Here is a 13,391-nt window from a genome sequence, read left to right as displayed (position 1 = left end):
TACTGGTAAATATAATGTATATATACCTGGCATTTATTTTTCCATAATTTAAAATATGATGTCAAGGTAAAAACCTGTTCCTTCAGTTTGTGAGTCTTCTAAAGAACAAACTCGACACAATAGGTGGCTTTGAGCATGTGATCATGTTTCCTAAGTAGGACGTACAGTAAAAGGCAGTGACACGTTGGCCAATCAAACAGTCTTCTGTCTGAACAGTGTGGAAAGTATCGAGATACTGATCATTCAAGACAAGAGTCTGATCAGGATGGTTCCTCTAAAGCTTGTCTTCTGCCTGACCTGCCTGTTCTTTGGAGAAATGGGTGAGTTTTACCTTTGTGGCTGCAGTTTGTATTTTAGTTCAGATTTCCAGTTAATATTTTTATGTAAAGATTTTAGCCCTCAGGATGAATTAACTGTGAATTTGCTTTTATTCTCATCATAATTAAGCACAGGAGACTGGTCAGGAAATATCCTTGAGTCTTCGCCAAAAAAGAAGTTTTATATCGGCCGATGTCGGAAGAAATGTGACCTTGCAGTGTTTCTACGATATTACTGATTCAGGATGGCTTTTCTGGTATAAGCAAACTCTGGGACAGGCGCCAAAGCTCATCTCTACCTTTTATGTGTTTGATACAAGAAAGACTTTTTATTATGAATTCAAGGACAATCCACGCTTCAATCTGGACGCTGGAAATGGTAAAAATCACTTAATGATCAGCGATCTGAAGATTTCTGACTCGGCTTCTTACTACTGTGCAGATAGCTACACGTTTGTCTTAAGGTTTGCAGAGGGCACTGTGGTCAGTGTGCAGGGTTCAGGCTTGAAGGACCGAGCTTCAGTCCATCAGTCAGAGTCTCAGATCATCCAGCCTGGAGGCTCAGTGACTCTCAACTGTACAGTGCAGACTGGGACGTGTGATGGAGGACTCAGTGTTTACTGGTTCAGAGACTCTTTAGAATCTCATCCAGGACTCATTTACACTCATGGAGATGATCAGTGTGAGAGGAAACCTGACACACAAACACAGACCTGCGTCTACAACTTGTTCCTGGAGCATCTGAATCGCTCTCATGCTGGGACCTACTACTGTGCTGTTGATTCATGTGGACAAATATTGTACGGAAATGGGACCCAACTGGACATTAACTGTGAGTAACAGTATATCATACCTTGCCTGATAAGATGAATAGTTATTCATACAGTAGTAATGACCACAGAGACCAAAGCTGAGAGCTCTGTTTGTACCTTCTGTAGATGAGGCAAACTCTCCCAACCTTCCTGTGTATTGCCTGAGCGGAGCGCTGACATTCAACACCATCCTGGTTGTTTTACTGGCCTCTTCAGTGTTGAGGATAATCAAGAGAAATGGCTGCCACTGTACACGTGAGTTATCATGTATGTGATGTATCTATAGGCTTGAAGTGACTGAATATGTTTATGAATGACAGAATATTTTATTTTTTTACAAACAGAATCTCAAGAAAGATCAACGGAAGCTCCCTGCACAGCAAATCCAGAGGTGACATTTATTTTGAGAATTCATTAAAGGTTCCATATTATGTAAAAGTAAATTTCCATGTGTTCTTATATAGCAGGTATAACTTTGATATTTATATTGAGAAAGTATCAAACACTCTATGAAGAAATGTGACAGTCAGTATTCATAAACTGAGCCTAAAAACAGTCAAGCGGGACTTTTGTAACTTTGTGATGTCACAACAAATCCCACTGCCATGCTTCAAGTCCAGCCCACTGAGACCCACATAGGCTTAAAACCCCTTTTCTGATTGGCTCGCTGACCTGTTGTTGTTCTTTTATATCAATGTTATTATTATTATTTCATATATTTCATGTCTGACGAAGGGCAGGTGCCCGAAACGTTACACTCAATAAAACTTGCAGTAGCTACTTCTGGTGTGCGGACTTAATCTTTTATCTCATACTTACTAGCTCTGGTCCAGCTATTCATACCCATTCTTTTATTTCAACACTTCAAATAAAACACTTTAAAGTCTCAGTATGGGACCTTTAATTATTATTTAAATGCACATTATGTTTGTTGTATGGATGCTTTATATTTTTAACAGTAATGATATCCTGATATACTTTTTCATGTTTTGTTACCAGGTTTACCAAGATGGAGACAACCTGCAGTATGCTGCTATAAATGTTAAACCATCCAGCAGATCAAGCAAGCAGAGGAACAGCACCAAGACTGAATGTGTGTACTCCAGCCTGAAATAATAGAAACACTTGTGATATTTGTACTGATTGAATATAATTTGATTTTTCGGGGGCGGCATTTAGCTCACTTGGTAGAGCTGCTGTCCCATGTTGAGGCTACAGTCCTCACTGCAGGCAACCTTGGTTCAAATCCCGCATCGGGCAGCCCTTTCCTGCATGCCATTCCCTCTCTCTGCCTCCCCATTTCCTGTTTCTCTACTGTGCTGTCAATTAAAAGCAATAAAAAGCCCCCCAAAAAGAACTGGAATGTGTTTTATGTATATGTATGTGATGAGTTTAAGGCTTTTTTGTACTTTTTTTGTGGTCTGTATTTATAATATGCAATTAGATATTTGTACGAAATATGTTCCTGCTCAAGGATTCTGCACCTCATGATTGTAACAATGATGATTTAGTGCGCCTAGGTCAACCAAACAATACCATGTATCTGCTTTTGATGCTATTTTCTTTTTATCTTATAAACCTCACCTAATAAAGTAACATGTTGGTCGTGAGATGATAACGTGTGAATGCCCTTCATATCCAGTAGCTTGTTCTAACTACAGTGGCTGAGTGCACCATGTGTCCCAGAAAATCAGATGATTGACCGCGGCCACCGCAAAGTGAGTGGTAAGATTGTGTTGTTCACACAGGAAGTTCTTTTGTCGACCTAATTCCTACACAAATCCAGTCTAAATACCTGACACCCATTAGACATATGAGGCTTTTACAGTTCACCGTTACAATTAGATTCACAGTGAGTCTGGCGGTGTCACAGTGGGCCTAACTGATAGCGTTCTCACTAAGATACAATTAGACCAGGCCATTTTACATCTAGTACCAGTCTGACCTTTATGTATGTCCTTACCATTACAAAAATTTAAAATGCAATTGTGGGCAACACTATAAGCTGTAAACTCAGCTGAATTCAATGAGTTCACAGCTTGGTGCAAAGAAAGGTGCGAACAGGAAGCGATTTCATAACTCCGCTGCCGGGTGACAAGTGGGGGAATGCACACCGCCTAGCCCACTCTGAACTTCAAAGCTGTGCCTCAGAAACATGTACTGTAGGTGATGTCACAGAAAATAACATAGTAACAAGGCAGAGTTAGTCTGAATGTGTTCCTCCCCCCCCCCCCTACTGCATCTTTGCCAAACTCCAAAAAATAAATTCCAGTTTCCACCAGCTACATCCCATCACTTAAATAAAACACAGTTCTCATGTACTGACTTAAAAAGACTCATCAATGCGCTTATACTGTATCTTTAAGACCTTACTACTGCATGTCCTTGTACTCTGGAATTAGTCAGTGGGCCCTGCCTTGCCTGCAATTGGTCCAGAATGCTGCAGCTCTCATTCTGACTGGTTCCAGGGGGAGGAGTCACATCATTACTATCTCAACCTCTCTGAACCGGCTTAAGGGTGGTGGCCACACAGGAGAATAACCACCCATGGTAGTAGTTTACATCTAAATAACACTATAAGTCACATACACTGTTTCTTCTCATTTTTTAAAAGAGGCAATCACACTGTTTTTTGTTTAACATTGCAGTGTTTCACATTGAGTGTGTTTTACACTGTAGGGTTACATTAACCCATATCTGTTAGATTATTCACATCTTTCTTTGTTGAGTTACTTGGTTATTTGGTTTGGCCGCTATATGTTCCCTCATCTTTCATTTTGTCGGGTCAGGTTTTGTTCAGTTAAAGTGTTCAGCTGTCTTGAATATGTTTTGTTGATGTCTAGTACAAGCCTGATAATTTTTAATATCTGGATGAATAAAATCCTTGTCTTTCACTCCACAGCATCATAGCAGTGTTGTTGGTGTTGAGTTGTTACTTATAAAATATGTAGTGTGACAACTTGGGATGGGGCAACTTGTCACAAATGACCACTATGTACTTGACCTTTTACAGCTCTATGTTATAGTGAGAAGTCAAAATATAAACAAGCATGAGACTTTTTTTCATTCAATTAATCTGGAAGTTGAGTTAGTCATGTTATTTGAAAGAGGAAACTGAGCTGAAAGCAAAAGGTGTGACAAGACATCCTGGTCTGCCCTACACCATTTCTTTTGCTCTAAAAAAACACATTCTGACACTGGGGGTGGAGATATTCACATACTGTAGATAAGTAGGTCATGTCACGCTGGCCAGTCAAGCGCAGTCTTTTGTCTTGAGCGCAGCAACAGGACCAGTGTTATTTTGATTTCACACATAAATCTAAGCAGGATGACATCCCAGGTCTTTATTGTATTTCTGACATTTCTGAACTTGGGGGAAATGGGTGAGTTTCATTTCTGCTGCTGAAACTCGCTTCTCTTAGTGACATAAATGTGTTTATGTGTTTGATTTTTCTCACATTTTACAAAATCTGCATTTGCCTTTTCTCTTTTTTGTGTTCAGCTCAGAAACCTCCTGTGGAATCCTCATCTGTGTATCAAAACACCAGTTTTGTGGCAGCTGAAAGTGGGAGCAACTTGACGTTGCAATGTTTCTACAAAGGTGGCGTCGCCGCAAGGTATTACTGGTATAAACAAGGTCTGGGGCAGAAGCTGAGGCTCATCTCTACTTTCTACACCTACGAGGGACACACTTTTTTTAATGAATTCGCCAACAATTCACGTTTCACGCTGAACACTGAAAGTGGTAAAAATCACTTGATGGTTCAAGGTTTGCAGGTTTCAGACTCAGCTACTTATTACTGCATAAGTTGCTTTCTGAATAGGATAGAAATTTCGCAGGGCATTACTGTCAGTGTGAAGGATTCAGATTGGAATATCCAAACTTTAGTCAATCAGTCGGAGTCCCAGATCATCCTGCCAGGAGGCTCGGTGACTCTCAACTGTACAGTGCAGACTGGGACCTGTGATGGAGGACACAGTGTTTACTGGTTCAGAGACTCTGCAGAATCTCATCCAGGACTCATTTACACTCATGGAGACATGAATGATCAGTGTGAGAGGAAACCTAACACACAATTACACACCTGCGTCTACAACTTGCCGATGACAAACCTGAAACGTTCTCATGCTGGGACGTACTACTGTGCTGTGGCCTCATGTGGACGCATACTGTTTGGAAACAGGATCAAGCTGGACATGGTACAGGGTAAGTCACTTATCTCACTGTTGCCATCCCAAAATGAAACCAGTTATGTCTACTGTCTATTAAAGCTCTGATTCTGACACTTTGCTCTGCAGATGAGGAAGACTCTCCGGTGTTGATGTTCTTCCTGATTGGAGCTTTGACATTTGCCATCATCCTGGTTGTTTTAATGGCTTTCATGATTTACAAGATGAACAAAACCAACACCCTCCTATCAGGTAATAGATTGTACTGTAGTATCTGTCAGCTTGTATTCAATGAAGACGTTCAAGTTTGGACATTAAATTGGATCACTGCTGTGTTTTAGAGTCGCAAACAGGATCTGTATCCCCCTCCAGAGCAGAGGCACAGGTGAGTAACAGCCGTTTGAATTAACTCTTGACTTGATGTTCAGACACATTCAATTAAACAACCACAATCTGATTTATTTTATTACCAGGGTTACCAACATGCAGTGAAACTCTATTATGCTGCTCTAAGCATGAACCTCAACAAAGGGTCAAGAGGACAAAGGGATGGAACCTGGAGTGGATGTGTGTACCATCGCATGAAGCAGTAGAACTGGATATGTCAGGTTACTCATGGTCTAGCATTTAAGAATGTATGCATTACAGTCCTTAAGCATAGTCTTTCATTGTGTGTGCATCTTATGCTGATGCACAATGTTGCTTTCCTGCAAATGAACCACACCTTTAAGTCAGTGGTGAGGAAATTATTTTATGTGACTTGATGTCAAGATGATTTGATGTTCTACAATTTTTTAAGCTTTGAGGATCAAAACTCTCTTTGACTTTATGTGTTTGTCCTCGCTGACCTTCAGCCAGATCATGTATTTTCTTTTTTCTTTTATTATCTGAATGTCATTAAACATAGCCTAAATGAAAATGGTCTGTGCAGACATGTTCCATGTGTCCATGCAGAAGTTGCTTGATACATCACAGTCCAGTGGTGTCGTGGTTGTCAGAGAAAATAAAGTTGCCGTTTGGATGAAATTCTGTCTTGTCTAGCTTATTGCTCTGAAAGTTGATTTCATAGTTCATAAGAAAAATGCCAAATGATACCTCCATTTTACACCTAGCCTATGTAGGCCTTTTAGACTGACAATTATTATCTGAGATACAGAAAGTCACTTCAAAAGTCACTGTTTAAGTGATAATACTGTAGCTCCATGACTGTGATCCTTGGAAGTAAAATGTATGTTTAGTATGTACTTTTCTGTAAATAATAATTGGCAAATCACATCTAAAAAAAAAAAAAAAAATACAACTAATGATTTCCACTTGGCTAAGTTAAGGTTAGCTAACATTCTAGTTTCTCAGACTGACAGGAGCTGCTGCTCTGCCCTTGAATGTCCATAAGGGTAGACTAGGATAGTCATGTTACAGAAAGAAGAAGTGATAAATTCTAACTGTATTTACATGCACAATTGTTGCTCAGGATTTACTGATATGAAGCTGCAGCAGAAGGGGCTGGAAAAAGTTTTGCACATTCAGTCAGATTTATTAAAGGAGACATGTTATGCCCCTTTTCCACAAATTAAGCTAGTTTCCAGGTGTCTTAAAGACATGCCTGTGACATGTGTCGGTCAAAATACGGTACTGGTACTGGTACTCACAGGTAGGGGTGATATATGTAATTTCAAAAAATAATGAAATCATTGGATGACAATTGGGCACAGCTCAGCCTGAAAATTACAGATATTTTTTAGAGTCAAGTCTCATGACTCCGTCCATCATTGTGAACAGCAAACAGACACAAAGCATCACCACAGTGCACGTTGACTGAAAAACAGCCAACTTTAAATTTTTTTTTTTTTTTTTAACATTACCTAAAAGTTAACACTACGCAGTGAATAAAGGAGACATTTTGTACAGTATTTCATGACACTACTGCATTGGTGAGCATGGAAATAACCTGAAACAGTAACCTTCAGAACTGGTATGTGTTGTTGCCATACTCTCTGTTACTGGTTGTTGTTCGTGCAGTGGGCTTTGTGGTTTTCCGCAGGATGTAAAAGGTGTTTGGTTTCTTAAGTCTTACATAAATACCCCATGTCCAAAGACTACTACAGTAAACAGCCTATAAAGAGTCCCCATCAGGTCATACAGTATTTCAATACTTCTACTTTTGTGGTATGTTACTGAAAATAATAAATAAAAGTGACTGCTCTAAAAATAAATGTTAGACATTAGACACATATTTTAAGTTAGAGTGTTGAAACAGCCACAGGCCACTGGATAGAACATTTACATTTTCAAAATGCTAGATCACAAAGGCTGTATTCAGAAACTGTGTCTTTAAATATTCCATCAGGGCCTCTGTCATTTTGTGATGTCAAGTGTATATACATTTTTCCATCAGTCCATCGCTGAGTGAATTTTGATTGTGGTGATTAGAAGTTTAACAAAATCCAGACATATCACGAGAAAACAAACTGGGCCAGAAACGCTACCCTTTATAAAAAAAAAAAAATGAATTGTTCAAATGTGCATTCATTTATTTTTGGTAATAATAGTAAGTCCATTTCCAAACTCATTGTGATTTCACTGCTCTTGTTTCTGATGCAGCAATATTACACCGTAATGGTAGCTGTTTAGTATTTTTATTCTCTTGTCAAGATGACCTGCTGCCTCACAGTCACACCATTGGAAACTGTAAGCATGAGATCACAGAGTGTCACTTCAAGCTGGCCAATCACATGTGTTCATGTCTCTAAAGACTGAAGCCACCACCAATGTTGTTTCAGTCAACTCAGCAATTTGAACACGATGACTTCTCCAGGCTTCGCCTTTTACCTCACATGTGTGATCTTGGGGATAGTGGGTAAGTTTCAATTTTTGGAACCTCTATCATGCATCTTATATCATCTTACATCTTAAACTATATAGAATAAAAATATACTTGAGTTGGTACACATCATACAGATTCTGTCATGTTCATGTGAGTGAACGTTGGCTTTGTCTTTCATGTCACTCCAGCTCAGATGGCTCATTTGAAAAAGTCTGAACCTTTTCCTCCGGAGGGAGTGGGACGATTTGTATCAGCTCATGTCGGCGGCGAGGTCAATTTGCAGTGTTCGTATCACGGTGTATCTGCAAGGCTTTACTGGTACAAACACAGTCTGGGACAGAAGCCGAGGCTCATCTCTACTTTCATCAAACATAATGTCAACTGGTCGTTCCATGATGAATTTAAGAACGATTCCCGTTTCAATCTGATCACAGAAAGTGGGAAAAATTACTTGAAAATCACAGATTTACGCACGTCAGACACAGCTACTTACTGCTGTGTTGTTTATTTATACGCATTACAATTTCTGGAGAGTGTTACTGTCAGTGTGAAGGATTCAGGTTATAACAGCCAATCTTGGATCCATCAGTCAGTGTCAGAGATTAGGCAGCCAAGACGCTCAGTGACTCTGAGCTGTACGGTGCAGACTGGGACCTGTGATGGAGGACACAGTGTTTACTGGTTCAGAGACTCTGAAGATTCTCATCCAGGACTCATTTACACTCATGGAGACAAGAATGATCAGTGTGAGAGGAAACCTCACACACAGACAAATACCTGCGTCTACAACTTGCCGATGACAAACCTGAATCGTTCTCATACTGGGACCTACTACTGTGCTGTGGCCTCATGTGGACACATACTGTTTGGAAACGGGACCAAGCTGGACTTTGAGGGTAAGTCACTGTCGACAAAAGAGAATCTTTGTATCAAAGGTGTTGTGAATCCCTTTGAGGCAGATATATAGCACTGATTTAACCACACTAAAACAGAAAATGCTCTGATTTTCTCTCTTGGTGGATTTTCAGATGAGTTGGACTCTCTTGTTGTGGTGTATTTCTTGACTGGAGCTCTGACATTCGCCACTATCCTGAGTGCTTCACTGGCTTTCTCGTTGTACAGAATTAACAGGCAAAAAACACACGAATCTCCAGGTAATCATCAACATTATATTAAAGCATTAACTTTTATCACTAAGTCTGGATTTTGAATGAAATAACGTTTGTTTTTTAACCAGACCTCCAAGCCCGGTTTTCAGCTCCTTCCATGACAATTTCCGAGGTGAGCATACTTGATATTGTCTATTAAATAGAAGCTGAAGAACAACAAGTGCTTGTGCAGATTTGGTACGTTTTTGTATAAAGAACCATACTGAGATTTGCATTTTTTCATGTTTTGGAACCAGGTGAACCAAGAAGACGTTCATTATGCTGCTTTAAGTGTTAAACAGCCCAACAGGTCAAGACGACAGACAGAAGACACCGAGGATGAATGTGTGTACTCCAGTGTGAAGAAGTAGAAGTGGATAACTTTCATTTGAATATGAGTAAGAGGATACATTCTTGCAATTTTTAATGAGGTGTAAGTAATAAGAATCTGATGCAGAAGTGTAAATATCTAAGGTCTTTTGGTTTTGTGTAAAGGTGTCTTCTTCCAAATACTGTATGTAAAATATTAACATTATACAATTTTCATAATTACACCAGTAAATTTAGGAGGGCACATGGATTTGTATAGTACAACATGCTCTTGGGCTTTGATAACCACAGCAGAAATTAATTATATTACAGTGTTTGATTTTACACTGATTGATTTTAACCTAATTTTGTGCATTGTGATTTCAATGTGTTGCATCATTGGTGAAAAAATAAATCTAATCTATTCGCACTCGGGTTTTGTGGTAAATGTGGCATAAACACGTGCAGTGGAGAGAGCCCGTGGTAGACATAGATGTGGCACACGCATGTTTAAACTGTGTTTTACTAAGTGTTGCATAAAGTGGCTCTGCAACTGCAACTTAAAAATGTAACATTAACACTCACAACATCACCCAACTGTTCCACCCGGGGTGCCACTTTGTACTTCTGGTAATACTTCTGCTGTCATCTCTGCTACATGAAATGTGTTTCTGTATTCGGTTGTGTTGTGTGTATATTTGCAGGTTGCTCATCAATTTTGTCTTGTGTGTATTTACAGTGCATTTGTGTATTTGCTTGTGTTGTGAGTCAAAGCAGTGTGTCTCGGGCGTGCAGATTTGCAACAGATGTCTTAATTTGGTGTTTTGCGAGTTTGCTTTTGTTTGCATGTGTTTTCTTAAGCTGTGCTGTGTTAAGCCTCTGAGGGCCATCGTGGTCCTGCAAACAAAATTCTGAGCAGCTCATTAGTTCAACAGGATAACCATCCAAAGACAACAGTGGAAAACCTTGAATCATCTGTGTAACAGCAGCCACTTCGTCAGAGAATCAGGGGCCACTCAGCCAGACAAGCCTTAACTCACCAGGAAGCAACACAAACCCACTGGATTGGACAAACACAATGGAAATGACATGGAAACATTGACTGAGCCTGATGTGACCTAGTAATAGTAGTAGTAACACATCAGGGCTAAGCACAGGATTTGTACCCTCTGTCCGTGTACATGTATTGATTTCATTGAGCAGTTCATTTTTGTTAAGGTTGCAGACTTAAACAGGACACACAATGAAGTACTGTGAGAATGAAAAACTGGTATCCTAAACAATGGTTAACTTACGTATGTAACCACAGTTCTATGAATTTCGGATAAAGTAGAACTTAAAGAGAACCACCAAAGAACAGACGCAGGAACACTGGATGAACCCAGACAAAGCAACAAAGAACAATTGGGAAACACTGAGGTAAAATACATGAGGCAGAAACAGGACACAGGTGGGACAGTCAACCAGGTGAGACACATGAGGTAATCACAGGAAGACAAGACACAGAACTTTAAAATAAAATAGGACGTGAACAGGGAACAAGAGAGAAAGATATGACAGGTTTGCTGTTGTGATGTTGGCTTAGCCTGTTGGTTTGTCACAGGTCAATAGTAGTATTAGAAAAAGTGGAAGTGAAAAAAAAAACATTCATGGAGCTGTGTAATAAAATGACTCTGGCAAAAACAAGACTGTCAGATTACTGAATTAAAAGGAAGTCCTTGATGAAGGAAGTCCAAATAGAGGCATTGAGGCACTATTAGTGAATTATTTAAGTTAAAAATCCTTTAATATAGCAGGGATACAGAACAATGCATTTTGACTGTACAACAGTCTTCTTCAGGGTCTGGTGTGTGGAGAGCTGTCATTTAAGGAGTGATGATCACATGACGAGTCAGAGGTTATGTGATCACATGATTTAAAAGACAAGATAAGCTGTCAATCATAGCTGCAAAAGAAAAAAAAGACAAACTACCTCACATGGCATGTGGTTCCAGTCAGCATCTGTGACGCCATATTGGTTGTAGGTCCCTAAGCCCTGGGTCGATGTACTAGCTACAGTACATTAGACTGTGTGTTTACCACGGATCATGTTAATACATGTCTTTATTAATGTCTATATGTTACAGCAGTCACTGTACAATGATGTGCTGTAGAATGAGCGCACTCCTTATTTTCACCAGCAGGACTGGCACACACTTCCCTCTACTGAGGCTAAATACAACTCAAAACTGTTAGAGAATAATTTCACTTTCCTATAGATAGTTTGTGTAGTTAATGGTCAATCCCTGTGTCATAGTGACTTCCTGTTAGATTACTGCTGGTTTCAGTTATCTGCCCTATTTTCTCTCTGAGGAACATGCCAAGGCCATGGTCCCTCTTTGGTGTCCTCGGTCTCACTCTCTGGCTGGTTGCAGACACAGCTGTAGATCAGATGATAACGCTCTCCGTCACTGGATAACACTTGCGGGGGGACAGACATACTATTGTTTCTCTCTCATTTCTTAGCTGGTGTGAATCCTTATCTTCGTGTTATGCACTTCAGCCAATTGGATGTTAACACATCTCCCCTTTGCTATCTCGGTCCATTTCTAGTATAAGTATTTTTATAAGTATATAAAATAAGTATATTTATTTAGTAAAGTAGATCCAAATAATGAATTTGTGTGGTTGGACGATGCTGAGAAGCTAAAACTTCTTTTTTATTTGAATATTTTTGCATTTTCTTTGTTTCTTGAAGAGGCTTGGGCAATGAGACGAAGAGCGATATATTGTTGAGTACTGAAAGTAATCTGAAATTGTTTATTTATGTCACACCTGTGTGGCAAGTAACACCTACAGGAAGGACTGTCTAGTTTTTGTTTTTTTGTATTTGTTATTGTGTCTTGTAATCCCATATGGGATGGGCCACAGTGGTGGCATGACACGAAAATAAAATATTCATTCATTCATTCATTCATTCATTCATTCATTCATATAAGAATCTGAGCTTTACTGTTTGACCCTTAGAATTGAGGTGGCCTCACGCACTTATGTTGTGATGACGACTCTTCTGTTCTCCTTGGCCAAGTCTAAATAAACTCCTTCAGCATGCAGGATTGTACTTCTTCTTCATCGGCATCACCACAAATTCCTCCCTAACAAAAACAAACTCTTCTACTCTATTATTGGCTGGTAGTACTTCATGACAGACACTTCCACTCTGCCCCGTGCTGGCTGGTACAGTCATGCAGACTTAATTCAAAATCTCCGAAGACTGCTGGTGAACACTGACACCATAAATAATACTGTTATGTAAAATAGAATAACATAACCTATCATTTCAGGTGCTACATACCTGCTGGTGTATTTAATATCGCAAAGAGATGAATATTGCTAACATATATTCATATTAGTGAAACGTCAATATTAGCAAGTATTTCCTGTTAGGATGCCCCACAGTTCATATCATTTCATTTCACGTTATTAATAGATATACATATTTGTTATATTAATATGTGTTTCATTTCTGATAGCTAATGACTGACTATCTGCAAATGACCAACAGCAATTCATTTTTTTTGCAAATTTTTGTTGCTTTTTTTACTATAGATTTTTACTGTTTATACTGTTTCTGACATCACTATCACCATGTGATTTCATTTAGAATAAAATAAAAAGTGCAGTGAATTGCATGTATCGTATCCATCAGCCGATCAGAAAACAGCCGTGTCTCTCAGGAGAAAAAAAATAAAAGGAATGAAAATCAAATATTAAAGCTGAGAACGCACAACGTCCTGTGTTCATTTACATACAAACACCTTGCTCTTTATGG

At 39.3% G+C, this 13,391-nt stretch overlaps 1 protein-coding gene across 1 annotated transcript in view; it reads left to right on the top strand.

Moving 5' to 3' along the window:
• Positions 1-4,508: 4,508 nt before the first annotated feature.
• Positions 4,509-13,391, top strand: part of LOC311001944 (uncharacterized protein) — a gene marked incomplete at both ends in the record, with an annotated part of 67,388 nt that continues 58,505 nt past the window's right edge. The window contains 3 exons of the mRNA XM_083993123.1: positions 4,509-4,512; positions 4,632-5,108; positions 8,789-9,019. Of these exons, the coding sequence (XP_083849249.1) occupies positions 4,509-4,512; positions 4,632-5,108; positions 8,789-9,019 (712 nt within the window). The remainder of the gene's footprint in view (positions 4,513-4,631; positions 5,109-8,788; positions 9,020-13,391) is intronic.

This window comes from Trachurus trachurus (genome assembly GCF_905171665.1).
Source record: "Trachurus trachurus genome assembly, chromosome: 18".
Taxonomy (NCBI): Eukaryota; Metazoa; Chordata; class Actinopteri; order Carangiformes; family Carangidae; genus Trachurus; species Trachurus trachurus.
This window is presented reverse-complemented; position numbering and strand designations above follow the sequence as displayed.